Source organism: Brachyistius frenatus, unplaced genomic scaffold, assembly GCF_029030835.1.
Source record: "Brachyistius frenatus isolate BFR_SWC_R1_liver_20210118 unplaced genomic scaffold, ASM2903083v1 Contig_20, whole genome shotgun sequence".
NCBI lineage: Eukaryota > Metazoa > Chordata > Actinopteri > Embiotocidae > Brachyistius > Brachyistius frenatus.
Genome location: NW_027210619.1, coordinates 4266155 through 4293995, shown reverse-complemented (window position 1 = coordinate 4293995; position 27841 = coordinate 4266155). Strand labels below are relative to the sequence as shown.

Sequence of the window (27841 nt, the reverse complement as noted above, 5' to 3'; positions counted from 1 at the left end):
AGTACTTGAATGGACTTCCTCCATCACTGATAAAAAAAAAAAAAAAAAAAACAACAACCAATATTTACACCCAGCAGCACTCAGGTGGTCAAAAGTGTCACCACGTAGGTTGACATGTGACTTGCATGTAAAATGTTGGAAATAGTTTGATGAGTCGAAGTAGGCTCAACATAGAAAGACAGAGGTAAAAAAAATTGGAAAGGAGATAAATATCATGGGGTTTGTTGGAATGTGAGCTAAAACAAAATTACAGGTATATTTCACACAACAATAACACTGTTGTCTGTGTTCTTGGTTGTTTGTATATAATATATATATAGATATATATATACTGTACTGTATATACTGTATATACTGCATTTTATATTTTTACTGCTATTTTACTGCTTTCTATTATTCTATTATTATCTATTGCTTCCTGTATGCTGCTGTAGCGAAAGAAAAAAAAAAATTCCCCTCGGGGGATTAATAAAGTAACTACCTAACCTAACCTAACATTTGAATATTTACATGAAACATGAGCAGCCTCCCGGTACTACCGGTAGGTGGCAGTATGCAACCTTCGACGTTGGTTTGCAGCCCTTTGAAGAAGAAGTCCCCCTTCCTCCCCCTCCCTCCCCCCCTCCCACACACACACACACACACACGACGAGGCGAGGCGAGACACGAAGCCGAACAAAATCCATCTGATCAGAACTGCTAGTGTCGATTTTGCACAAGGGTCTTTTCTTGATATTTGTGTAAGTTGTGACGTTGATTAGGTCTCTATGTTGTGGCGTTATTTATCAAGAATACTTTGCCATCGGAGCTCCTCGGTGTGTGTGGGGGGGGGGGGGAGGGGAGGGGCCGTCAAACAAGTTACAGGCCCAGCCGGCTACAAAGCTAATGGTAGCTAAGCGCAATATTTTTTTTTTTTTTTTTTTTTTTTTACCGGGCCGAATTACCTAACAAGCAATGTTGGCCAACTTAAAATGCGAACCACAATACGGCGATATCGGGTTGCGTATCATCTGTATACTTTAACGCAGGTTAACGTTGTGGCAGGCGGTGAAACGTCGGAGCTGGTAATGGAGGCGGCTTTGCGGTGTGCTTGGTGTCGCACTGTGTTGCTGGCTGGCGACGCGCCGGCACAGTCGCTCTGTGAATTTTGCAGCCTCGAGTATTGCCGGTGTATTTTTTTTTTTTTACCAGGTGGATGGCCGACGTGTGAGCTTCCTGATTTGCTGAGCGTTTTCTGGTGTGACAGCTGGCTTAGTTGTTTTGCAAGAGTTGACGCTCGCTGCTCTAAAGTTTCGATGCTGATTGCGGCGCATCGGGGCTCGTGATGCGTTCACGGCACAAGAGAGGTGATGGTTGTTGTCGAGTACAAAGCCATCGAAACGGACATTTTCCAGCCATCTGGTACGACGTGATGTGGTGTCTGATTGTTACGTGTGGCCCGATGATCAAGCCGTTTGATTTCACTTTATTCTTGGTGGGCGGTGGCTCAGAGGTCTGGAACAAAGCACCTAGCTCTGTTATATTTGTATGCATCTTAAGAACCATTCAGGCGGTTTTGCACTATTAACCCAATAAATCCTATATTTTTTGTAACTTGTGTTACTGACAACCATTACATTACTGATATTAAGTACAACATAATAGTGCTTGGTTTATTAGAAGGCTGTGAGGAAGACAAATTGTCAACTTGATATTAGAGGTTATTCTAATGGTTTTTCAAGCCTTTTTTTTTTTTCTTGACAGTGTGGCGATGAGTCTGGTGTATATAAAACAAGAGCTATGGCTATTCCAATTAAGTGTTCCCGATATACAGATACAAGTGATGTTGATGGTTCTCAATACAAGAGTATCAGTTTCTGCCAGTTTGTACCGAGGAGGAAATGGTGCTGAGGTGAGAGACAATACGTGAAAAGGGGACTCTACCACAGGTCATCCAGGACGCCGGTCTGTGGAACAAACAGGCTGCAGTTGGGGTTTCGGCTATCAAACTACGGCATCCACAATTTGTGTGCTATTGCTGGCATCAATGGAGCATCTTGGAGACGGTGGAGAGGCTAAAGCAAAGCAGCGATGCATTGGAGGAACCATTTAAGAGGGACGACATCCTGATTCCGGTGGCTTTTCTTTTTTCTTTTTTTTTTTGCATCAGAAATGTGGTGTGCCTCAAGCAGCAGTCTGTCCAATCAGGACTAATCACAGGCAGGAAATCTGTCCTGCATACAGTTGAACACAACTGTTAAGATGGAATGGGAATTCCCTAAATGGTATTAGTCCCAGCTAGAAAGAAGAGCAAAATTATAATATCCAGTGGTCCTGAATGCAGGTCTTAGTTGTGGTGGGTGAAGCATTGCATTTTAAGATGGATGTAATCCCCATAAATTTAATTTTAAAAATTGAAACGGTTTTGCACTATATTAATGAGCCTTAAATTGGTGCATGCTTTGGGATATAGCTGCCAGATAGAAGGAGTAAGAAGATGGTGGTTATTAAGCCTCAAAACAACTGGTACGGTTCTTGATCACATATCGTATGGCTGCACTTAATAAGAGACGCAAAGATTGCCTTGACTGTCTTGGCATTTGGTAAGACATTATTTATTCATTAGAGACCAGTGTTGTCAATGTACATTTTGAGCTTTTCAGCTTGTGTTTTTCATTTGACAGATTGGGAGCTGCTTCGGTCAGCTTAAATTTGGTGCTGAAAAGCAAATATGAATGGTTTCTCAGTATTATACCATGATCACAGTGATATAATCCTTGCTGCATCGTTACTATGTTCCAGATAAACTTCCTTTTTCTCAGTCTGCATTTCAAGTCTGGATTCATGATGGATCATCAAGACTGTCCCATTGTAAAGGCTCCTCCCATTGATCACTTTGTTGGCTAGTTAAGTGGAAATACTTGGTGGTAAACTTTAAATTGAATTTTTAAACCCACTTCTGTGATGTGCGACGCCTGGATGCATCATATTGAGTCCGTAGTGTTTTGTCACGATCTGGGGAATGATGTATGTGCAGCTCATCATCTTTTAGTCAAAGCATTATTCAGAACAAGCTGTGTTGTCCTATTAAAGCCAGCACGGACTGTATTTTTAAATTTAATGGTGAATGCTTTGTTATTGGTGTTTTCAAAAATATCGTGAGTAATTATGGAGTCGTGTGGTGAAGGGTCTCAGATTTGTTTGTGCTACATTGGAATGCCGGGAAATTGGCGCAGAGCTGGAGACGCTCTGTTGGCAATAATGTTGTTCTATACCCTTCTGTCTACAGGTGCTGTTGTTTGTGCTTCAGCATGGTGGTCGTCATCCGTTTACAAGGACTGAGAGTCACAGCGGGTACTGAGGATATTCGCAGGTTCTTCACTGGCCTCAAAATTCCAGATGGAGGGGTGCATATAATTGGTGGGGAGCGAGAGGAAGCTTTCATTATCTTTGCTTCTGATGAGGATGCAAGAAGAGCCATGACACGGTCAGGAGGAGTCATTAAAGGTGCACCTATTACATTGCTACTAAGTAGCAAAACAGAGATGCAGACCATGCTTGAAAAAAGCACAAGAAATGTAGAGCTGGATCAAAAGAGGCGACTTGAAGACAATGCAAGACGGTCTCAAAGATCTGTGGACCCTGAGTTGGGAAGGAGATCAGGTAGCAGAGCTGGTTACACCCCTCCCCCCCAGCACCAGAGATGTCCACCCAATGACGATGACTTGCGTTTGTTTCTACAAGGACTGCCGTTCTCTGTGACTGAAAAGGAAATCCGTGACTTTTTTAGTGGCTTACTTATTAATGAAATTGTGTTATTGAAAAATCAGTATGGAAAAAACAATGGGAAAGGTCTTGTCAAATTTGCCACTAGAGAACATGCAATGGAAGGCTTGAAGAGGGATAGAGAATACATTGGGTCAAGGTATGTTGAGATTTCCCTTTCAACAGCCAACAATTGGCCTTGGTCTACTGGGAGAGTGCCAACGGTTGACATCAGAAATAACACCTTTGAGAGGGGAAGATCACCTGTTGTCAATCAAAGGAACCCACAACCCAATGCGAGGTCACGATCACCTGTGGCTCAGCGGCATATTGCGCCTTCTGACGATGATTACTGCGTTTTGGTGGAGAATCTGTCCTTTGCAGTGGAAAAAGATGATGTAAAACTGCTTTTTAACAAGGCAAAGCTTGAAAATGACCAGATCCTGTTCTTAATTGGCAATGATGGGAGAAGAACTAGATCTGCCTTTGTGCTGTTCAAAAGTCAGCATGACTATTGCGAGGCTCTCAGTCCTGAAAAAAGACAGTTTTTCAATCGATGGGTTCATTCTCGTTCAATCTCGAGGGAGAACATGATTGCCCTTTTGGAATCGCAGGGTACGCCTGCATCAACTCCTGAAAACTCCGAAAGGTTTCAGGAAAGACCTCCGTCTCACTCCAGCAATCCTTACGAGTCGGAGAAAATCTGCGTCTTTGTGCGCAACTTGCCGTTTGATGTACGAATGGTTGAGATCATGGACTTCTTCCATGAGTTCAATATCACAGAGGACAAGGTGTGCGTGATGCAAGACAACCAAGGTGCTGGGGTTGGAAAGGCTTTGGTTATTTTTGGGTCTGAGGCAGAGGCAATGAGGACACTCTCTCTGGATGGACGACGGCTTCTGGGGTCAGAAGTTGTACTGAAGTGCATTTCACGTTCCCAGATGCAGCAGATGGGTGTTGACCCACCACCGGTGCCAGAGCCACTGCCAAGACAGCAGCGGTACTCGGGCAGGAGCAGCGAGGCGTACCATCCCCCTGATGACACTTTTTACTCTGACTTTGGGGTCCCCGACGAGGATAATATGCCAATGACTAATGTCCAGGGTCACATCAATAGAGACTTTGATTATGATCCTCATGCAGTAGGCTCTTCTTCTCCGCGAGACAGGGGTAATGGATTCCGCGCCGGCTTCGGTTCCCCGGTTCAGCCTTTTGATGGTCCCACCTGTGTAAAGTTAGACAACTTACCATTCCAAATCAGGAGCCAAGAAATCTATGATTTTTGTTATGGATATCGCATTATACCGGGATCTCTCTCTCTGCAGTATGACCAGAGCGGAAAACCTAAAGGCTCTGCCACCTTGGTATTCGAGTCTCATCAGGAGGCGTTGACAGCAATTGCTGAACTAAGTGGAAGACCAATAGGTCCAAGAAAGATACAGCTAGTACTTGTATGAAAGGGACATGGCATTTCATGACACATAATATGTCCTAGCAGTGTTCTTTGGACATATGCATGTGTTAATTGAAACCAAGATAATTTCAGAGAAGCAACTGCCTTTGCTGCTGCGGGTTTTTTTGTGTTTTTTTTATCAATGCAGCATGGTTTGGCTTTTATGATTCTGATTCAGTCAGTTTAGATTGGTTTTATTAACTGCATTTTTAGTTCTATTAGGCTGGTTAGTCTTGACTAAGTTTTTTTTTTATGCAATAGTTGAGATTTGATTCTCCGATTTTCTTTTTGAAAAATGTACAGTACATTTAATTTTTTTTATCTGTGGTGATTGTTCAATGTGATTATTTTTTTTTTAATAAAATAACATTTGAATTGTCGCTTTTTCATCTGAGCAAACTTTATTGTAAACAGGGCTTCCACACTATAATCACAGAAAAGAAAACTGAAGCTGTGAGCGATGGTCTGGTAGAACCAGGCTATTACTGAACCAGCATGCACAAAAGCAGGACATCTCTTCAATGGAATGTGGCCATCATCAATACACCTGTGCTTTCCCCACAGTGAAGGTGCAAAAATGTCTACTGTAAAAAAGGTCCATAAAGTGTAATGAGATACCTTGAATGTTACCTTGGCTTATTTAGTATTCGCCTTTTATATGAATCCATCAAAGAGCAAACTTAAAGCAAGATAACTTATGAGAATCTGTATATTTAGGATATTGAGCTAATATACAACAGTTCAACACAGGCAACAAGTACAGCATGCTCGTGTGCTACTGTTTAGATGCAGTGTTGCAATAAAAACTGCACAGATGCCAGAGCGTGGTGATGCCTTTATATTTGTGGGTATTTAAATAAAGCCATAATCCTTGAAAGACATTCAAACGTAGTAGATTGATGTTCATGAAGGTGTTTTTGTTTTATCAGCTTCCGAAAAATACTTTGCTTAAAATACAAGTTTTCAAATTAACTCCACTTCAGGAAATTTTCGTTCCTCCAATTTTTTACACTGGGGATTATGAAAAATTAATATAAAAGGTGTCCATATTTTGTCAAATTTGACCCTTAGTAGTAGTAAATTAGATTTTCTGTAGTTTCAAATGATGCATCAGCTTTTACTACTTGGCATTTGAAGGATTTTGCATGAAACTTTACAAACGTGCCGTACTCTCTATTTTTACATTTAATATATTAGTTAAGTGAGCACGATAAACATCGTGAACCCATATTTACTACAGGATGTCATGTAAAGCTTTTTTTTTTTTTTTTTAACTTGTTTCCAACCAGCCTCTTATTTGACGATTTCTCACCTTTACAACTTTGAATTTTTTTTAAATTATTATTATTTTTTATTGCATATGGTATATAAAACAGACAATTTATACCTTTAAATATTAGTTAGAAACACCGTGTGGCAAAATGTGTAAACTACTTTCTGTCATGGTCTGATGATGTTGACGGGAGAGTGACGTTACGCTCAGTTTTTATTTTGAAAGTCGTAAACCGGAAAGTTTTCCTTTGAATAGCATGACACCGGTGAGGTGATCAGGCAGGACTCCACGCCGAGGGAACTTTACATAATTAAAGGTAAATTATTAAACGTAATGTCTTTATAATACAAACCCACCGGGTTTACTACAGATAGTAAAAATCATGTGTTTTTCGGTTGGCGTTGCTTGCGCGAGTGCCAGCCATCGTCGTTAAGTAACGTTATCCATAACTCAACGTTAACCGTCTCGTTTTTGTTGTGTTCATGTTAAAAATAAAAATAAAAAGCGAACCTGCTTATCGGTGTACAATCCTGACCATTAAATAAACTGTTTATGTTAAACTCAACCGCTGATGGCAACTTTTAGCCGCTTGTCGTTATCTTCCAGTCTGTGGTTTTACACAGACTCCTGCCATCACCGCAGTTAAAATGAGCCACAAGAGTGATGCACATGGTGACCCAAAGTTGCCTTTTGGGTGGACGATTGAAGTAGACAGGGTTTCAGGAAATGTTTTCCACCACAGATCACAGATCGTTTATTTATAAGAACTTAATTTGGTACAGTTAAGCTAACGGGGCCAAGTTTTAAATTGTCTCTGCAGTCTGAAAACCCACAGCAGGCTAGCTTTTCTTTTTTTCCTTTATTCAGCAAAACTATAATATACAGACAAGGCAGACCACAGTTAGCTGGCTGTTCTGCTGTACAGTCAACCTGGGACAAATCAGTGATTACTCTTATGTTTTTGTAGCATTTTTGTATTTTTTTCCAAAATAATTCCACTTGCATCACGAGTCATTTTATGTACGATCATTCTGATCCAGATAATTAATCCTTTTGTTGTTGTTGTTGAATTGGAAGCGCTCACCTAAAGCCTCACATTTAAATTGCGATCCCTTCCTCTTCCCCAAACTCAAGTGACAAGAGTTGTAAAAATTCCTGACATCACCCTGGCTTTTCACCTACGGGACACCTGAAGGTGTCTTTTTCTTTGCAAAAAAACACTGCAAAGTAATATATTGAACCATTAGTAGATACTATCTGCTTGTATTAATACAACACTATCAAATATACATATTCAGAGGAAACCTTGTAGAATTTAGTTGGCTTAAAACATGTTTGAACCCTACTGACTCTAGAATGGAGGTATCAAGGAGAAAAATCCTCCTTAGACACCTGGAGCCGGCGAGACCCCTGCGCCGCTGCATCCATGTTGACATTGGTAGGTACTCAATAGTGTCAGTTTGAAATATATTGTTTTCAATTAATTGTTGACTCACATCAGATTTGTATTACTCATCTAGAGCCCCAAATAAACGCTGCTGCATGTGCACAAACTCTGATGAATCAAGAGGTAAGGAATCCCACCGAAGACTATATTTGGCTTGAGAATAATAATCATTATTGTGTTCACTTGGATGTGTGTAAAATGTCAAAAAAGATGTGTCAACAATGTCTTCTGTTGCTTGTTTTGTCCTCGCAACAGTGTTCACTTCATAATGATAAAAAGCATGATAAATTACTTGCACAATTCTACTCATTATCCAAAATGGTTGCCTCTTAAATTTCTTCCGAACAACTAATTGATTGATTATTTCAGCTCTTCAGTGTTTTAGTCTTACTGACTCACACATTTTTTTTTATTAAAATGGCTAAATACATGATGACAAGTCTTTCTTAAACTTGTCTTCTTAAATTTTCACTTGCTAGACAAATGTGGACATAGAGCAGTTCTACAAGATTGTCAACCTCCACAAACACAAAAAAGGTAAGAAACAACTTGGTTGATCTCACGACACATGACAGCTATTGAAATTTCTGCATTTCGGATCAGTCGAGAGAAAGAAGGATCCCACACATTACTCCTGCTCGGCGTCACAGTTCATTGGTCACTGGCGTTTTGGTCTTTCAGGACCTTTGTCAAGAGCATTTTCAAAGTTTCTTACAATGTGTACAGTCTGTAACATTTTATTACACACATAGGACAAAGGCAAGGAAAAAAAGGGGATAAGTGAGACACCACAATACATAGTTATGTCTATTGAAAAGAGTATTCACAGAAATTGCAAATTCAATTAATGAAAAATTGGCTTCACAGCTATTATAAGACATTTAAAGTTGTGCAATCATAAATATGTGTATCTTGAGCCCATTATAAATAGGTGTGTTTAATCTCAAAGATCAAAGAGTAAGACATGCCATTGAATTTCATCAGTCATTCCTTTGGATGATAAGGTTTGCTAATTAAATATCCAGTATACTTCTCTCTTCTCATAAGAATTCCATCAATGTTGCAGAAGAGAGAAGTATACTGGATATTTAATTCGCAGTACCCCCCCCCTCCAAAAAAAAAAGGATGGGATGATGAGATTCCAAGGGATGTCATGCTCAAAAGTGTTTTAAGATTAAACTCATTTATTATGGTGATATTAAGATATAAAAATGTGTGTTGTGGTGTTTCACTTGTTCCTTTTTTCCTAGTCTTACGTGTCTAATATAATGTTAAAGATTGTTCATATGTCCCACACCTGCGCACAAAGACTGGGCGTGGCATTACCTACTTAAGATCTTAGTTGGAAGACCTGTTGAAAATCCTCTTGATGAAGGTCCAGGGGGAGTGAAACATTACTAATCAATACATTGTGATGTTGTACAAGAATAGCGTGCGGGATCTATCATTCTCAACTAAAGTGATACTTTTCCAACGCACTTTCATCCAAAAAACAATATATTTTAGGCCGCTCTTTTTGTACTACTTATGTGTTTACTTTTAGCAGTGATTTTATTACAGTAGTGGTGGGCTTCTTTTGGATTTGCCCGATTTGACATCTTATAATGTTGTTTTTATTTGTAGGAAGAATAAGTTACACAAAGGATTTTTTAATTGGTCTGGCCAGTTGTCCTGAGGCCAAGAAGAGGCCGGAATTCTTGCCAGAGCACCCTGTCGTCTTAACCGAGGCAGTAAGTTTGTATTTAATTTTGATATGATCACTAAATGGTTCAAATATAAGTTAGTGTGTTGTTCAATAATATTTTTATACTATTTGAACAGAGAGATCCTCTGCATGAAATGAGGTGGAACAAGGGAAGAGAAGAAATGTGAGTTTTATATAATGTAAACTAAGTTTTAACTTTATCTAACTCCTTTGATATTGTAGCGAATTCCACAGTGTAGATCATGATTAGAATGAAGTTCGGATAAATCTAAAGGTACATTTTTACAAAGCTATATATTTTTTTATGCACAAATATTTTAGCCACCAGAAGCAAAGTTAAGATGCTTTCAGAAATCACTTTGATAAACAGTGTAAAATAACTTGCCAACTTTTTCTGTTTTCAGGATGGTGGAAAGGCTTGACTTGCCTTGAGAAATTTGCACAGGTCTTAGTTTTTACTGCAAAGTATGTGGTGATTGCTTTTCTTCTGTTTAACTTGACCATTTGATTTGCATGTTTGTTATTTTGCACGAGCCTGATAGCCCTTTGATTTTCTGATAACCCTCTGAAAATACTAAACCTGACTTTATTTGCTCATGCATGAGCACTGCATTTTTTTCTAACATTTTCTGCTGTGTAAGATTTGGGCTGAAGTGAAGTATTTATATTGTGTAAACATATGTTCTAAACATAAAAAAAATGTATGGATACTTTTCAACTGTGGTGCCAATGTTTCATTTAAAGAAACCCTACCTGAAGTGACAGTGGAAATGATGCTTGTCATTAGTTTATTGGGGTGACATGAGCATAGGACATTGACATTTACTAGTATTTATCTAATTCAAAAATGCAGAGATTGATCTTTTTTTACATTTAAGAGTGTAATTGCGGTGTTTGTAGAGACAAACACACTCACAATCATCACCCACCAATCAGTTATATGGAGTATTTCAGCATCTTCCTGCAAATTGCTTTTAGTTTTCAGGCCCACAACTCTGCTCTTACCAACCTAATCGAGCCTGAGCTCACAGCTGTTTGAAGTGGAAAAACTATTGTATGATGTGAACTATGCAGCATCTATATCAGCATTTATATCAGGGATGAGAAAGTCAACAAGTGGCTGTTGAACATTACTGGAGCATCTAGCTGCTAAGAACCAGATTTTCCCTCAGGAGTTGGTAGAGAAAACAGCTGAAATAACAGGTGAATATTGGACTTGATAAACAATAATACAGTTGTTTGGCAACATATCCACAATAAAAAGATGAATGCACTTAAATTGTACAGCACCAAACCTTGTATTCTAATTTCTGCATGTATGAACTCATAAGGCCTCTCACAATGAGAATCATGTAGCTATTGTGTTGTTGTTTTTTTCATGTCACATATCAACATTGTCGCATGTTGAAGCTCTTTCTTTGGTTAACCTTTTTATTTTATTTTACGAGTTACAGGGAACAGGATATTCTATACAGCAGGTATGTCCGAATGGAATCATGAAAAACCATGGTCCAATTATAGTATGACAATATAAACACTTTGTTGAGTAAATTCTGTACTTAAAGCATTTGAGTCTTTTAACCTTGTTCAGCTTTCTTCAATGTACCTGAACTCGGATATGGCACACAACAATAGTCTGGAAATGAGCATGAGTGATTGAGTTTCTCGAGGAACACTAGTGATGTTTTTAAGAGTGTTTTTCTGTGGTGGAAAGAAATTAGGTATATTTGGAGGGAAATATAGTAGGCTACTTTCTCCACTACATTTATCTGACAGTTTTAGTTACTTTTAAGATAAATATTTTACACAACGGATGATGTAACTTTTAAAATACAACATTGTTAAAGATCAATCCAGTGGTTTACAACCTTTTTGGCTTCTGACATCTTAAATAAAGCAGTGTGTAGTCAGGGTCACATTTGAGATGTTAACGGTACCACCAAATTCCCTCTAAACCTCTCACAGGATTATACTTCATTAAATGTTCGAATGATCCAACATCTCACCAAAAATCTAATATTATAAAAAAAAGTACAAAAACTGAAAACACATTTGTGTATCAGAGCTTTGTTTTTTTCCCTCTCCCAGTAATAATCTGACCCCTGTATATGAAGTAGTTCAAACTAGCTCCCCCTGCAGCAGCGACAACAGTAACATGCTGCTCACACACTAATGCTTTGGTGTTAATTATTCAATTATGTCATATATAATATTATAACAGTCAGGGGGACCAAACTAATACTTAAATACTTGAACTACTTGTGGTTTACCTGTGTACTCTAACTTTCATGCTGAGCGTTTGCTCGCAATGGAGTATTTTTGCATTGTTGAATTGGTACTTTTACCTCAGTACTCATTCCACTTCTGGTGTTTACAATTTCGATGTTAAAATATAATCTACATCGTTTTATGAAATGTTATGCCAGCAATCACATGATTGTCATGATGGTTACCTCATCGGAGATCAGTGAATACAATAATTGCACATCTGCCTTTGGTCACGTCTACGTGACCGAAGCCGAGTACCCTGCATCCCAGTGCAGTGTAGTCCTCGTTAGGACCGACGCTTATGACGTACCCAGCGTTACGTCATCGTAGGCCGGCTCTTCGCGTTACGGTGTCGACGTCAGATGTTGAAAGCGAAATTAATTTATTAGAAAGAGCGGTCGAAGAGAAACCTCTCGAGTGCAAATATCTGTCTGTAGTGTGTGTTTTGAGCTTTTTTGGCTCCGACTGCTCCGTCGGTTTATCTCGAAGGTAAATATGGAGCTAATTGTCTCTTCTTTTTTTCCTCCCCCCTCTGTGTACGATAAAGTGCTGTGTGCGCGATATGTATGTATGTATGTATGTTGAGGTTTTTGTAATTTCCAAAATGTTGTCTTTAATTGTGGTACTTTGCTAAAGGAGTTTCATGTCAGGTTAATTCCTGTGAGGTTAAGCGTACCGCCGAGTCACTGGTTGTAACTGTTCAGGTGTCGCCAGAGGCAGGTTTTGTTGTGGTGACTGAATCATTTTGCTCGGACACAGCTGTTTCCAGGAAGATGGACCCGAGGCACGACCAGCGAGGCGCTCCGTGCAGCAGGTGAGAAGTTCCTGACAAAAATAATGTCCCAATCTATTCGTTTAAAAACGTATGCATTGCTCGACACGGTTGCCTCATCAACTGCAGTTGTGTTGTAAGATTCATTGAGAATGAGGAAGTGGGCTACGGGGTGTGACAGGACATCAGGACCTTGAGCTTTTTTTGTTTTTTTTCCCAATATGGAAGGAAAGTCTTTTCTTTTATCCAGTGAAATACCAAGCATGCAAACTTGTTGGTTTTAATCTACGTGTGATTTAATGTTACAAAGTCAACCAAAGCTAAACATTCTTGGAGACAGGATTTATTGCAGGACTGCTGTTAGATTACAGTAGTTCAAATGCCTAATAAACTGGTTACTAGAGTTTATGTATGTAACGGACAGCTTCAAATCTCTTTTTCACTGGGTCTTGTTTGAAATACACCTGCAACAATTAGTTGATTCATCGATTGGTTGGATTGCCAACTATTTAGATAAGACATTTATCATTATTAGGCATTTTTGAATGAATAATACTAAAATAATCCTGCTTCTTTAATGTGAACATGTTTTAGGTCCTTGGACCTCTATGATAATAAACGGAATATCTTCTGCTTGTGGACTGTTGGTTGGGACAAAACAATACAATTTAGACTGCATCTTGGGCTTTGTAAAACACTAGTTGACATTTTTCACCATTTTAAAGAACAAAAAGCTAATGAATTAATCAAGAAATAATTGACAGATGAATCAATCAAAAATAATCGTTAGTTGCGGCTCTAATAGAGACTGCGTTACAGTTGCAAGTCTCATTTTTAATTTGAGTAGATTCCCGGGGTTTTATTTCAAAATCTCAGAAGACACAGTTAAGTAATGGTACGGCTCTAACACAAGTGGCAACTTGTTTTTTAGATTTAGTTAATACCAGGTTTCAGCCATCTGCCCACTTATCCGAAATGTTTAGTGCATGATTAAATGATGTGCACAGATGTGGTAATTTAATCTGATTACCTGGTTTATGCTCACCCTTCAATATCTCTTTAAAACCTCTTTAAGCCCTGTCTGTGTGCACAACCCACACCTGGAAGCACTGGAGGATGACATCCTCTACCACTTCAGTCTCGGAACTGGAACTCATGACCTACCAGCTATGTTCGGTGACGTCAAAGTAAGGAATTTTATTACATTCATGGATAAATTTAAACCCGCCGTAATTGTCTTTATTCAGCAACCATTTATGTAATTTGTGCTTTGCTTTAGTTTGTGTGTGTTGGGGGAAGTCCCTGGAGAATGAAAGCATTCATCGAGTACATTGCTGCTGAGCTCACCATGGAAGACCCCAAATCTGAGTACCCAAATATCTGCGCTGGAACGGACCGTTATGCCATGTACAAAATTGGCCCTATACTCTCTGTCAGTGTATGTAAGAAAAAAAATACTATTAATTAGATTCTCACATATGATTTTATTATTTTGTTGGAATACAAGTCTAAATTCTGTGTATTTAGTGACCCTCATTTGAAAGTGAAAATTGTGTGTCTGTTTTATTTTGCAGCATGGGATGGGCATCCCGTCGATTGCCATAATGTTGCATGAGCTAATAAAGCTCCTTCATCATGCACATTGCACAGATGTTACAATTATACGCATTGGGACGTCGGGTGGAATCGGTAAGCCTATTTATGAAAATCAACATCCGTTGATCTCTTTTTGCGAAGCGTCTTTCAAATCAGTGGATGTTTCTCGTAAATAGCAAACTCAATCAAAGTCAAAGTAGCTCTAACCCACACAGCCAACACAACTCCTCAGAGGTTCACATACTTTTTCCAGCCTACTCTATGAATGATGTATTCCGTATGGATAAGAAGAAGTGAGACGTTTGTGTGTTATTAGTTCAAATAGAATGTGTTTGTCCGTGATTGTAACTTTGATGAAGATCTGACCACATTTTAATGGCAAGGCTCAGAGAATACAACAAAATGCATGACACTGAGGCGGGCAGGTAAAAGTCAACTTCATGTTTTGTTTTGTTTGTTCTTGTGTTCATCTCGCTCGTCCTTTTTGGTTTTCAGGACTTGAGCCTGGTACAGTTGTTGTTACCAAGCAGTCTGTGGATGCCACCTTCCTGCCCAAGTTCGAGCAGGTGATCTTAGCGAAGACGGTGGTGCGCAATACTGATCTGGACCCGAGTTTGGCTGAGGAGCTGTTGCAGTGCAGCAAGGAGCTGAACCAGTTTGAGACTGTAATAGGCAACACCATGTGTACACTGGATTTCTATGAAGGTATGATTTCAGATGCATTGATGCGTCAGTCACTATGTTGTTTGCCGACATGTACGGTCTCTGACTTTCTTTGTGTCTTCTCTATCTGATCATATACCCAGGGCAAGCCCGTTTGGATGGTGCCTTCTGCTCCTACACTGAGAAGGATAAACAGGAATACCTCAACAAAGCCAGTGAAGCAGGAGTCTGCAATATTGAAATGGAATCATCGGTCTTTGCTGCTATGTGCAAACTGAGTGGCCTACGAGGTAAGAAAATACAATATCAGCATTAATATTTGAGTGTCTCAAAAAAAGAATGTTGCCTCGATACCTTACTGAATTTTTAACGTTCATTTCTTGTGTGAAGCGGCTGTGGTTTGTGTAACACTACTGGATCGGCTGAAGGGGGATCAGATGAGCAGCTCTCACGACATTCTTCACAGTTACCAACAACGTCCTCAGATCCTTGTAGGCCACTACATTAAGAAGCAGTTAAAAAGCAAGGCAGGATGTAGCTGAGTGAAACAGTTTCTCTGGTATGTAATCATACATCATGTTCTGGGTATCTTCTCTGGGAAGTTGTTAAATATTCACAACATGTTGTACTGCAATAGCTTTAAACCCATTTTTTTTTGTGTGTACACTCTTTACTGCTTACCACCAGCCACACATTTTAATATTTCCACAACAATCAGTGAATTTTATGTGTTGACATTTATTTAGTTGCACTCCACTTTTATCTTTCCTTTTGTGTTTGACGTAAGTACAATTTAACTGAACATCAAATGTAATTGCAGCCAATGGTCATGAAACATGTCTTATTGAAGTTGGTCTCCGTTTTATCTGACATGTAAAGTTACTGATCCATAAAACTTGAAATATTGAATGAGTTTTAATGCTGTACCAGAATCAACTTGACTGTCATCATTGCTCCTTATGTCGTGAATGGTAACAAAATGACTTGGATCAGTTTGTTGCAGAGCTCAACAAATATGTATCATATGGAGTATTTTTAATTCAGAATGTAGCTGCATTTTTTAAAGTTTTTTTAAGATCCTGCTTTCATGATTTTTTTTCTCAGTATGTCTCTCAGAACCCAAAAACTAATAAAATGAAACTAATTTTGATAACTCATTCCAATGCACGTGAAATAAATAAAACAAAGAAATAAAGCTGTATGCAGTCTGAAGTGTAATTTGTGTTCTGGGTCACTAAAGTAGCACAACCATACACTAAGGATAAGTCTTTATGCAAGAAGCACTCTGATGTGTTAACCCTAGAGGCTTGCTGCAATTGAGCTGTTTGTGTTTGCACCTGTGAAAAAGCCAACATCTTAAACATTCAAAAACAGAAATAACAACGTTACTGAGCAATGTTCCTGGACATTATCTATATTGAATCATCAATTTGGCCGATAAATTATAAATTATAATTTACATCATTTCAGAACATTTACCTTCTGCCCTCAAATCTGCCACCCTATGGAGCACTTTTTATAGCGATAAACATGATTTCAAGAAATCTGAGGTGTCATTGGGTTCATTAACGGCACCGAGTTATTTTGGACTGTCTTTGTCAGTCACAACTGTGCTCCACTCTTTCACTCTTTGTAGTCCAGTACTGAAAATAGATGGCACATTCAAATGTTAAAATGAAGCAGTCTGACTAATAGAAGGTATCCTCTCTAATATATCTGACCAGGAGGCATAGTCAGTTTACAGCACATGCACAACTCTGTAAAGAAGTCTGTGTTCTTAAGTTATAGCGAATATTTTATATCCTGTTGTGAGTCTTTCAGAAAGTCTATTTTGTAATCAGTACTGGCTGCATTGGATTGTGTGCACCTGTTTTTGTTTGTTTGTTTGTTTTAAATAACCTTTCTTAAGCAGGTGTCTGTATAGAGTAACATACGTACCAACTTTGAGCTTTAAGTAAGCCAGACTGTGAACACGGTGCGTGCTGAACTGCGCGTCAGAGGACAGGGGAGGATCTGCTAGCGCGCTCCCGTGCGTGCCCACCTCCTGTCTGCTATCCGATCCTACCCAGGTCTATTCGCTGACTCAGTGCCTTAAGCAGCATCAGCGCTCACCAGAACAGAGCTACAGCATCCTCTGCGGAGAAATACATCAGCCATGGCCAAAACAGCAACCGGTAAGCATATTGATGCTGATCGTGTTAAAATAGAAGGATGGCTGGATGGATGGATGGATGGATGTATGTATGTATGGATGGATGGATGGATGTATGTATGTATGGATGGATGGATTTGGGACAGGTTCATCCCTTTCTGTGTAGTCTGTGTCGGCCCGGTAGCATATCGACTGGTGGCTGCGTACTCCTGTAAGGGCTCCACCGGAGAAATGCTTTTTCGTAAAAGACTAAAACTAAATAAAATGAAATTACTTTTCTTATGGTGTCTTCTCACCGACTACAGGCCTTTATTGTCTCGGCACGATAGTCTGTTAATGCATCCTCTCTCGCTTATTACTTAAATGTCTCCTTTATTCTATGTCAACGCGTTAATCCTCGTATGCTTTTTAAAAAAAATTATTATTATATAGTGTAACTGTGTAATCAGACGATGTGGATTGTCCCTTTAGAGCGTTTTATTTACAACGCTGCACCTATACGGTTCATGCAACAGCGGCCCCAACATGCAGCATAATGCAGACGGACCCCACCCAAGATGCTGAGCTGCCGATCATTTAGACGACAGCAAAGCCTAGAGGGCTTCATCTGTTTGACTTTTACATTGCTTTGCTTGATTTAAACCTCTACAGTTGGAACCGGTCATTTTAAAACGTTTTCCTGCAACCTGGACGTCCCCCGTACACGATTGTTTCATTGGTTAATTATGTCGGATTGCTCCTTTTATTCGTGTCTTTAGCTTTGCTTAATTCTTCCTCGCAAAGAATGCACCACCAGCTGTGGCAGATGTGCTGCGATTTATTCGGCAAAAACGTCCAATTAGCATACCTATGTACGAATCAAAAGACTATGATGGGAGTTCGTGTTCTGATATTAACACTGAGCACTGTTATATTAAACAGATAAGAAGTACATTGCATCTTGCATTAGTCATACCTTCTGATGGACTGCTATTGTTGTAGGCCACACATTTAGCACATTTGTTTTCATGGGTTTATTTAACTATTATATATTTTAAATATCACCTTCACTTAAGTAGGCCATTTGGTCATTTAGAGACAGTATGGTGTGTGTGTGTGTGTGTGTGTGTGGTGTCAGAGATGTCGGGAAGTAGACAGGTGTAGGCCTTTGGCAGGGTGGGAGGCAGGCCAGCCCTGCAGCAAGGGGCCGCTTCATACACTGGCCTTTGCAGCAGAAGGCTTAGCAGCACTAACAATCTGTAGTCCTCTGAGGAGCCAGGTGGGCACTGTGACAAATACAGGAAGATCATGAAAAACAAAGTGGCAGAATTTGCTGACAAGATTAAAATATAAACAGTCTGAGGAATTGATGAATACTAATAAAACAAAAGCTGAGCAGTAAACAGCTGTATTTTGTAAATAGCCCATAGGCTTAACACAGATGCTTTTTATACTGTGAGCATCACACAGGACTAACAAATTCCACAGGAAATTAAATAACTCGACACATCGGCCTGTCTATTGCTCAGTCATCTGATGCAGATTCGTTCTTATTTCTTGATCTGAAAATTTTATTCTGACACCCATTAAAGTAACAGTAATGAATGTTTTGCCACTCTCTTAAAAGAATCTGAGTTTGATCACCCACACAGAATACATTCATTCAATGAATTATTAAGCATCAGGGCACTTAGGTACATTTTAGACTTTCAATGGATCCTTAATGCGTCATCGGATGCCAACTGGTTTACTGAGCAATTTCCCTTTTGTAATACCTTGATTTGGAAATATCTCAAGTTTGTGTACATTTTTGCCAGTGCTCGTATTGTGTTTTTTGAGAGACACACCTGTAAGCCATGATCTGTTTACATTCCCACAGCATACAAAGAGAAGATGAAGGAGTTGTCTGTCCTCTCCCTCATCTGCTCTTGCTTCTACCCAGAGGCACGCAACAAGCTTGTGTGCGAGTTTGAAGGTATGGATCAGCTCAAGCATTGATTTTCTTTTGGTTTAAACAAATTGCCCCCAGTGGATTATTTCTCTGCCCTGTAAATACAGACATTAGTATTCATGACATATCATTGGACTGATACATTATTGGTCATTGATTTAGCTGGTGTTGTCATTGTAATTGTCTGATTTACAGACATGGAGGTGAAACCTATTGACAAGCGGGCCTCAGGACAGGCCTTTGAGGTGATTCTCAAGCCTCAGTCTCCACTGTCAGACGTAGCCCACAACCTCCCCTCCCCCCCGAAGAAGGACCTCTCTTTGGAGGACATTGAGAAGAAACTGGAGGCTGCTGAGGATCGAAGGAAGGTGAGTATGTCATCTGTGTCAGATCGGTGCTCTAAAATGGAAAAAAGTACATCTCTGGGGCATTAAATGATTCAAAATGAATGATTTGATATGATTACTATTGCTTGCATATTTAGTACCAAGAGGCCCAGGTGCTGAGGGCTTTGGCAGAAAAACGAGAGCATGAGAGGGACGTGTTGCTAAAGGCCATGGAAGAGAACAACAATTTCAGCAAGATGGCTGAGGAGAAGCTCCAGATGAAGATGGAGCAGATCAAGGAGAACCGTGAAGCCTATCTGGCAGCCATGATTGAGCGTCTACAGGAGAAGGTGAGAACTGCAGAAATGTCAGTCATCACCCGCAAAAATAAAAGTCGGGTGTGTTAATGGGATACTGACCTGGTGATGAATCCCTCTCACTACGCGCTTGTGTTATTTTCAGGAGAAACATGCAGCGGTGGTGCGCAGGAACAAAGAGATGAAGGAAGAGCTGACAGCATGAGCCTCGCACAAGTCCTGACTTCCATGATCCATCTATGTCCCTTCCATCCAGTCCCCTCCCATTCCTCGCCCCACCCTCACCCTCTCCGTAACAGACACTCAAAAGTGGTTCAAGGACCTCACCACCACAACACACAACAAAACACCATGCCACCAGTACTCACTACTATCAGTATTATCAGTGGATACAGACATCAATAACACTCATCTTGAGAATTGAATGGATTTGTTGATTTTAGAGATTATGCGAGAATAAGGCTTTTATTTTGTAAATGCTTTTTTTCTATCTATCTATCTATCTATCTATCTATCTATCTATCTATCTATCTATCTATCTATCTATCTATCTATCTATCTATCTATCTATCTATCTATCTATCTATCTATCTATCTATCTATCTATCTATCTATCTATCTATCTATCTATCTATCTATCTATCTATCTATCTATCTATCTATCTATCTATCTATCTATCTATCTATGAAGGTAGGTGAAGTACATACAAAGATTGTACTGTACTGCACTTTACAATTTCAAACATTTTGTTTGTCATTGATTAATGTTTCAGTTCTTGGAATTTGACTCGACAACCATTTTCTTGGGAAAGCGCTCGGTGTTGTGAGTTGGACGTAGACAGACATTGTAGTTGCAGTGTTTCCTGATGATGATGATGTCATGATGATGATGATGTTTCAGTGTCTTTTGTGAAGAATGGCAGTTGGTGTACCCAGACTACAGACTCCTTAAGATATCAACGCATCACATCTGTATCTCCCTCACGCACATGCCTTCTCATCCTCAACACGCACGCTTGGATCTTAACGATATGCCAAACCCACAGATTCATTAAGTGTCCACATCCTCTGAAAGGAGCTTGATAATGAACTTGATAGGTGCTTTATTGTTATTAAGAATGTCTTTGCCCAATGGGAGCAACTGTTTATACACTTGCAGATTCCCACTTACCCTGACAACGACATTTTTTCAATGAATCCATCTTTAGCCAAATCAATAGCCCTGTTAAGAACACGTTATTTGGGGGTCAATCTTATAAATTTATGAATGTTTTAACACCACAAAGGTATCATGCATAGTGTCTTGGACAGTGGAATGTGCTGTTGCTCCCATCTTGATATTGATAGTGTGAACATAACGTATGTCTGTATGGGTGTGTGTGAATGCAGATTTACGTTAAGGCATCATTGGCGTCTTCTCTCTTTAGGGGATTAGATAGAGAATGGATGCAGGATGCTTTACATTCAGCGCACTGAACTAGTCTCTTTTTAATATACAGTACCACTGATATATGCCTGCATCCTCTGCTGCTTGTGTTTCTCCCTTCATATATTTCTCTGTGAAAGCTTTGCTGAATAAAGGTTCAGGGTTCTGTGAACATGGCATGCACCATCTAATACTTTTCTGTGCTAAAAGTCAAGGGAAATTGTAAACTGCCAAATAAAGAACCAGTTATCTACACATCCTGAGAATCAGTCTTCGCCCTGCTCATTTTTTATGTCTGTTCTGATGTTAACTCATTTTCAAGAATATTATGATTATAGTTTTTGGAATAATTAAAAATAAACTTGTGCTTTTTCCTCGAGGGTTAGACTCACCTAAGTATGATATTCCACCAGCAGGTGGCAGTATGAGATCCAAAGCTGGAGCTCATGCCCCTCCAAAAGTAGGCCGAAAGTTCATATTAAGCCAAACGTAAATACACAAGAAATATATAAACAAAAACACGCAACTGTGGATATGAATCTGATCTGCTCTCAAAGAACCAATAAACCAAATGTATTATTAATACCATGTGGCTTGTAAGCCCTATAGAGGAACAAATCACAGACAGCGGCCACCTGGAAGTCTGGGGTGCTGCATGAATGGTTAAAACGGAACCATTAAAACAATTAACCCTTCAAAAACAGTGTCTAAGACTGGACCAGAAACGGCACCTCGGAACCGAGCAGTGATTTATTGTCCCAGCTGTCTGCGTGTTGTTGTTACTGTTTAACCGCTTTCCTCCAATGTCCTCATCCTGTTCACACTATTGTCTCCGTTTCAGACCAACCCAAGCTGGTGAGGTCAGGGCAACATTGTAAAGGATTTCCTCTGGCTCTTAATGATTTCCTGGGTATTCATAAGGGCAACAATGCTTTCGGATTTGGTTACTTACCTGGCACACAGTGAAGGAATTGCCTTTCAGTCAATAACCGGGACCTTATTAGCTCATAATTGACTTCTATGGGAATGTAGCAAAAATGCAGATTATATGCCTTTTGGTAAGATATGGTCTTTACCACTTAGAGTGGAGTTGGTCTGCTTATATAGCAGGAAAAATAGCTACCCGTTATGCATTAGGAAAACCAAACATTTTAAGGAATTTAAGGAGCAAATGCAACAGAAAAAAGACATTGTCTTATATCCATGTGTTATACATTTAGACTAAATTTATTGGTACAAAAATATTACAAATAGATACAAGAAATGCAAGTCTCAAATTCTCAAGTAGTTAGTTTTCCAACACTGGTGCACATATTCATTTCCATGTAGCGCCGATATCACTAAGAAAACAGACCACTTTAAGTAACTACATTATGTTAAATGTAGACATCTGTGCTGGACAAATGTAGAATTTTCATGGTGTACAAAATCTCACCTCTAAATTTGTGCTTACAGTAAATCTATTCATGGCCCATTCCTCATATCATTATATCAGCCCTCAACCTGGAGGCAGTGCATGCTCGCTAAATTAGTTTTCAATTTAAATGAATAACATTACATAAATTCTTTTATAATTCCTCTCGTTAAAAGTAAATGACATAATGAGAGGAAATCACATCCTCCAAAAAACACTCTCACTTTTTGCTTATCAAAATAAAATCAGTTTTCTCTTTTCCCCTGTGATTCTTTGCTAAAAACAGTGGACTCAGTTCCATAGTTTGTCTGTGATGGTGGGCACAGCTCAGCTGTTGCCTTCAGTCCAGTGGTTAGCTTCAGAAGGCCCCAATCTCCATGCCCCAAGGCCTGTAAGGCTTTGACAGGGTGGAGGAGGGACTCACTGTGCTGACGGCTGTTGGGGAGACGAAAGGGAAAGCACCAAAGGAGAGGGGGAAGGCCGAGAGCGAGGAGAGAGATGAAACGAGTGGTGGCGAGAGCTTAGATGTTGGCACAGGCAGACTGAGGGGCAGGGAGCCATTGGGAGGTACCCTGAGGGACTCTGCAGGGGGCATGACACTGAGTCTGGATGTCCCAGATGCCTCAGTGGAAGAGGAGGAGGAAGATGAAGGAGAAGAAGAGGAGGAGGATGGTGGGCTGCTTCTGGATCCGGGTGTCCTGCCCTGCGGGTGCTGTAGAAGGAGGGGGTGTGGGAGATGGGCGGGGGCAGTCCCGTAGGCAGAGCCCCAGGCCAAGTGTTCCAGTCCAGTGTGCACCTCCCTCTGAGAGGCGTAGTTGCTCAGGTGGGACACCAAGCGTACGCGAAGGGAGTCCGTGCTGTCCCGACCCTCTATGATGCTCAGATAGCGAGCTGTCTCTGCAAGGCACTCCCTGAAGCCCAGGCTGCGGTAATCCTTAGCAAGAGCATGAGCCTCATAGTAACCTTAAAGTTAAAAAGACACGTTATTTAAAGCAAATCATCTTATGAATTAGGAAGGTAAAACATGAATGTTTTTATGTATTTATTCATCCAAAGCCAAAGAAAAGCTTAGTTACCTTTCCCACCAGACGCATGAAGCATCTTCAGATGGTCCACTGTCATTTGCAATATCTCTGCTTTTTCCAATTTAGCTGATCCCTGTAAAGATACAGAAAGAAATTGTCCTTTTATTATCATTTCTTTTAGCGTCTATCAAGAGAAAACATGCCCATAAGGCAATAATAAAAAGAGGAGAGAATTAACCTGTTTCTCAAAAGCACTTGGCACCAATCTTCTCAGCTCTGACAGACTGTTATTGATCCGGTCACGTCTCCGTTTCTCAATAATCTTTTCCAAAAAGATGAAAGAAAATAACGTTTAAAGAAATGCCAGCGTTAGAAAAACAAGTATTAAACTTCAGCGTGCAACTTGGCTGCAGAGATCTTAAGTTTACATACCCCTCTGCGCCTTTTTCTGGCTTGAACTTGCGTGGTTGTGGAGGGTGACATCGATCCATGAGAGTCAAGTTGACTGAAAGATAAAACGGCTTTCCATTTTTATTGAAACAAAAACAAACTCTAATGGGTTAAAAAACAAAAGCGTTTCAATAAATGAAAAATATACATGAAATAAAGTTGAATAGTGGCAGTTCATAATTTAAAATCAACAATTCTGCCTTAAAACATATGGTTATTAAAAAAAAAAAAATCACATACCCATTTTCGTCGCCACTATCCTTCTCCACCTCAACATTGTCGTCCAGGTCGCTGTCCGATGAGCTGTAATTGTGGCTTCGTTTCATTTTGCTTGCGAGCCTGCAGTGATGAACACACTCCTTCCAGAGAAAGCTCCAGTGGCGCACTGACACAGCAGCAGGTCTGAGCAACAGTTTAAAATCGTCAGATCTGCTTTTGCCGTGGTGATGTTCTCACCGTGGGGGGAGAGGGGGCGTGGTCCTCGGAACAAAATGGGCGGTGCTGAGAAAGACTTGAGCCAGTTAAAACCCAGCTGACTTTTGAGTGACGTGCGCTTTAAGAAATATCAATGAACAAGCCCGTCGCGCTAAAGACGGGGCGCTCCAATGGAGGTAGTAGGCTGTTAAAACCTTTATTTTTCTGTGTTTGGCAGCTCAGACTGACCGGTAGACTCCTGGCCACAGCTCCACAGTTTCCCTGCGGAGACCCCAGTTCATGAGCAACAGGCACCATTGTAGCAGGAGCCCTCTCCTTCTTTGGTGCAGTGGAGGACGCACGGTCCATTAGCAGAGTGTGTTGTACATTGTCCACTGTCAGCTGTGTGGTTCCACAACAAGCATTGATCAGCCGGGAGGCTCCACATTAGTCAGTCAGCGTTGCCATGCGCTCCAAGGAAACTGCCCCCCTCCACCTCCTCTGCAGTCACTGCAAACAGATCAACTGACTGGCGCAGGCAGACCTTCCCAGGGAATCATTCATCCGCTCTGGGTGAAAACCGTCCTGTCTTTGCTGTGCAGTGGGACAGAGAAATGTTTTTAGAAGGTCGAGTTACATGCAGTTATATAAATGTTTCTTTTCGGCATAAGAGGTCAAAACACAAGGGGTGGTCTGCAGAAGGTGTGATAATTGTGCACTAAGGTCGGAGAGCAAACTATAAAACACAGGAGCTATTAATGTTTATGCTCCACCCTTTAACTGATTACTTCTGATTGTTTCTAGTATATATTAGTAGGCTAATATATTTCTATATGTAACATATTTAAAAATACAAAGCAATGACCAAACCAAATATGAAAAAACACATTTCTGTTGTTTATTATATTTGCCTTTGCTGAGTTAAACTGGTACGTGTTATGCTGTAAGCTACACTGATTAAACCAGTAATGCCACATAAAATTGGAACATTTGCTGAACTTCTGTACAATTTCTAGGTAATTGTACTTGAGGATGTAGTCTACATGTTTTGTAATTTTATACTCTACCACTACATTTAAGTAACAAACAAAGTCACCAGTGAAACTGCAGATGAAAATTTGACTTATGATAATTTTGTTAAATGAGGAGGTGCACTGCTATTGGTCCAGTTCCAAAATTTTGATCCAATACTATAATAATAAAACACTCCATTCTTGAAATGGAGTGTAAATCTTTACATATTAACTGCTTTTACTTCAATAAAGGATCAATCACTGCCATTATGTTACAAATAACCACAAGTAAAGGAACATATGTACCTATTAATATAAAAACAACAGTCAAATGTGAGCGTTAATTAAAGATCTGGGGAAACGACCTGTTCCTGCACCGAGTCTGACACATCTGTTAAGGCCATCAGTACCCCCCGCCCCCCACCCCCCCACACACACACACCCCACCCTCACCCTCCTTGTAGAGGAGCAGCTGTTTCTTTGCTCTGTCCGTCTGGTCAGTTGTTAACTTGGTGCGTCGGGAGCTAGACAAGTGCAGATGAGCTGGGAGCAACTGCTGGCCAACACGCTGCTCCCAGAATGTCTGAGGGGTTTCAATGGTGACAGATACAATGTGCAAGCTTCAGTCATTCTGTTGATGCAGTGAGTGGGGATGAGCTTTCACACTATCTCCTACAACACATATGCTCTCTCCCTGTCAGCACACACTTTCACTAGAAGTCAGCCTATATACCTTCGTCCATTTCAACATTCCCATACTCCCACTTGGTCAATTTATAGACCTTGACATGTGCATAATCCAGTGCTGAAAAACACCCAAAGCATGCATGCTCCCTTTTTGGACAGTATTACTCATGTATTGCTCCTCAGCTCGGCAACAGATTTAGATACGGATAGTGTTGAACCCTCTTCTTGCTCTTCACCTCGGACTGACCCAAACATGGCTTTTCCATGACTCTGCTGAATGCCAGCTTGAATAGATTTGGGATCACTTACGTATTGTTCATGTGGCAGGTTCATGTGGTCTCCATTATGCAGACACAAACCACTCTCCCCACACCTGACTGTCAAGGTCCTACACATTAGTGCTGACATTCCTGTGCACTATTAAACATAATATGACTTGTCTTCCAAAAACCTTGACTTTTCACCTGTGGCATCACATCATTTTTCCTCAGGCCCCCCGCACCAGTTTTGGTGAATGCTGTAAAAGTTTGTATTTTCTTTAAGTGTGTTTGGCTTCAGCTCATTTGACATTTCTCTATATTATCTTTACATTCAATAACTGCAATGGCATGCCTGTATGCCCGTTGACCGTGGGCGTAACTCGGCACCGATTTCAAGAACTTACTCTCAGACCAGCGCCAGGAAGCTAAAAGGTATAAGCAAGCATTTGTTTGAAACTGGCGTGTGCCCAGCTGCCTTCCTCAATCTTCCCTCAGGTTTCCCTTGGTGACTCTTTGTGTGCAAGAGTGCAGCCTGAGTGTGTGCTGGTGTGTTTGCATGTGTTTACGTGTGTGTGACTGAGAGTGTGCGAGTGTGTTTAGGAGGTGCTGTTTCCCACAACCCTGATCTAATTCCGTGGTAACTCAATCTCCGTGTGATCGCTCCCCGGCGAGTGTTCTCCCACCCGTCGACAGTCTCTCTCTCTGGCTGGCTGTGTGGCTGAGTGTGTCTGACGGAGGCCGGCTCAGTCCCAATGGAACCTGCACCCCCTCCTCCCAACCTTGCCCCTCCTGCCTCCGTCCTGCCCACCCTCCCATCAGGATTGATTTACTATGTCAACCGTTGGGGCTGTCGGCAGCAGCGACGCTCACAGCCGTGCCCTGCATCCTGTGTGCACACCATCCTGACATCTTATACCTGTCATTCAACAACTGCTGCTGTGAAGTTTGCATTTGTGTGTGTGCATGTGTGGGTGTGAATGGGGAAGGGTGGTCATCAGGGAGACATTTGAGTAGGTGAGATCATTTCCTTGCCCATGTTTTATTCAAATATGAAGAGGCTTGTAGAAATGTATAAACTTTGCTGCATATATACTTAAAGTGTGACATATTATGTAAGGCAGAGAAAATGCCACCCATGTTGGTCCTAAATAGGTTGTCCAACGGAGGGAAATGTCTCCCAGACAGCTTCCATGCAACAATGTTATCCTATAGGCCACAGCTTCCTGTCTGTCCCCTCTCTCCAGTCAGCACCCAGGCGCTATATTGGGCAGGGACCAGACCAGGCCTGAGACCCATTCCCATTGACTGTAATACTCCCGCCTTCTCATTCTTTACTTTCCTGTCTTTGTTGGCATCCATTCTCCTTGCGCTTTTTAGATAGGTAAAAGCAGTAAGGATATGTTGACTTCCTTGTTTCTTTGTTTAGCAGAAGTTTTTCGCCTTTCTTTTTCTTTTTACTGAGGACAGCTCCTCACACCATGATACTGACACCATGCAGGATTTGAA

The 27841-nt window shown here is 40.6% G+C and overlaps 4 protein-coding genes across 7 annotated transcripts; 3 read left to right on the top strand and 1 right to left on the bottom strand.

Moving 5' to 3' along the window:
- Positions 1 to 549: 549 nt before the first annotated feature.
- On the top strand, positions 550 to 10340 carry rbm12bb (RNA binding motif protein 12Bb). Of its 3 annotated transcripts, none has more exons than XM_069696098.1 (7): positions 550 to 740; positions 7826 to 7908; positions 7991 to 8040; positions 8397 to 8454; positions 9541 to 9647; positions 9739 to 9785; positions 10027 to 10340. In XM_069696098.1, exons 2-7 carry the CDS (start codon positions 7827 to 7829, stop codon positions 10052 to 10054), a joined length of 372 nt encoding a protein of 123 aa, XP_069552199.1. In that variant the 5' UTR covers positions 550 to 740; position 7826; the 3' UTR covers positions 10055 to 10340. The 3 variants fall into 3 exon arrangements, with proteins under 3 accessions (XP_069552199.1, XP_069552197.1, XP_069552198.1); XM_069696097.1 differs by lacking the exon at positions 550 to 740 and adding an exon at positions 6489 to 6786; XM_069696096.1 differs by lacking the exons at positions 7826 to 7908; positions 7991 to 8040; positions 8397 to 8454; ... (1 more) ...; positions 9739 to 9785; positions 10027 to 10340 and adding an exon at positions 3269 to 5535.
- A 96-nt stretch (positions 10341 to 10436) lies between these two features.
- Positions 10437 to 16120, top strand: upp1 (uridine phosphorylase 1). 2 transcript variants are annotated; one of them, XM_069696099.1, is made up of 8 exons: positions 10437 to 12379; positions 12650 to 12704; positions 13738 to 13849; positions 13942 to 14100; positions 14237 to 14351; positions 14754 to 14963; positions 15065 to 15211; positions 15312 to 16120. In XM_069696099.1, exons 2-8 carry the CDS (start codon positions 12664 to 12666, stop codon positions 15461 to 15463), a joined length of 936 nt encoding a protein of 311 aa, XP_069552200.1. In that variant the 5' UTR covers positions 10437 to 12379; positions 12650 to 12663; the 3' UTR covers positions 15464 to 16120. The 2 variants fall into 2 exon arrangements, with proteins under 2 accessions (XP_069552200.1, XP_069552201.1); XM_069696100.1 differs by lacking the exons at positions 10437 to 12379; positions 12650 to 12704; positions 13738 to 13849 and having other exon boundaries at positions 13962 to 14104.
- An 847-nt stretch (positions 16121 to 16967) lies between these two features.
- Positions 16968 to 20057, top strand: stmn2a (stathmin 2a). The gene is made up of 5 exons (XM_069696101.1): positions 16968 to 17095; positions 18932 to 19027; positions 19199 to 19371; positions 19488 to 19679; positions 19792 to 20057. The coding sequence occupies exons 1-5, from the start codon at positions 17077 to 17079 to the stop codon at positions 19849 to 19851; spliced, it is 540 nt and encodes a 179-aa protein (XP_069552202.1). The 5' UTR covers positions 16968 to 17076; the 3' UTR covers positions 19852 to 20057.
- A 2223-nt stretch (positions 20058 to 22280) lies between these two features.
- LOC138619538 (hairy/enhancer-of-split related with YRPW motif protein 1-like) lies at positions 22281 to 24457 on the bottom strand. The gene is made up of 5 exons (XM_069696094.1): positions 24202 to 24457; positions 23944 to 24016; positions 23750 to 23833; positions 23563 to 23644; positions 22281 to 23449 (listed from the first exon to the last, which is right to left on the bottom strand). The coding sequence occupies exons 1-5, from the start codon at positions 24285 to 24287 to the stop codon at positions 22845 to 22847; spliced, it is 930 nt and encodes a 309-aa protein (XP_069552195.1). The 5' UTR covers positions 24288 to 24457; the 3' UTR covers positions 22281 to 22844.
- Between the last annotated feature and the right edge of the window lie 3384 nt (positions 24458 to 27841).

Coding starts and splice junctions, on each gene's coding strand:
- rbm12bb (XM_069696096.1), top strand. CDS start 3,291: ATGGTGGTCGTCATCCGTTTACAAGGACTGAGAGTCACAGCGGGTACT.
- upp1 (XM_069696099.1), top strand. CDS start 12,664: ATGGACCCGAGGCACGACCAGCGAGGCGCTCCGTGCAGCAG. Junction 12,705..13,737: donor CGAGGCGCTCCGTGCAGCAG/GTGAGAAGTTCC, acceptor AACCTCTTTAAG/CCCTGTCTGTGTGCACAACC. Junction 14,101..14,236: donor GCCCTATACTCTCTGTCAGT/GTATGTAAGAAA, acceptor TTTATTTTGCAG/CATGGGATGGGCATCCCGTC.
- stmn2a (XM_069696101.1), top strand. Junction 19,028..19,198: donor GCTTGTGTGCGAGTTTGAAG/GTATGGATCAGC, acceptor TCTGATTTACAG/ACATGGAGGTGAAACCTATT. Junction 19,372..19,487: donor CTGCTGAGGATCGAAGGAAG/GTGAGTATGTCA, acceptor TTGCATATTTAG/TACCAAGAGGCCCAGGTGCT.
- LOC138619538 (XM_069696094.1), bottom strand. CDS start 24,287: ATGAAACGAAGCCACAATTACAGCTCATCGGACAGCGACCTGGACGAC. Junction 24,017..24,201: donor GATAGTGGCGACGAAAATGG/GTATGTGATTTT, acceptor TTTATCTTTCAG/TCAACTTGACTCTCATGGAT. Junction 23,834..23,943: donor CCAGAAAAAGGCGCAGAGGG/GTATGTAAACTT, acceptor TTTTTGGAAAAG/ATTATTGAGAAACGGAGACG.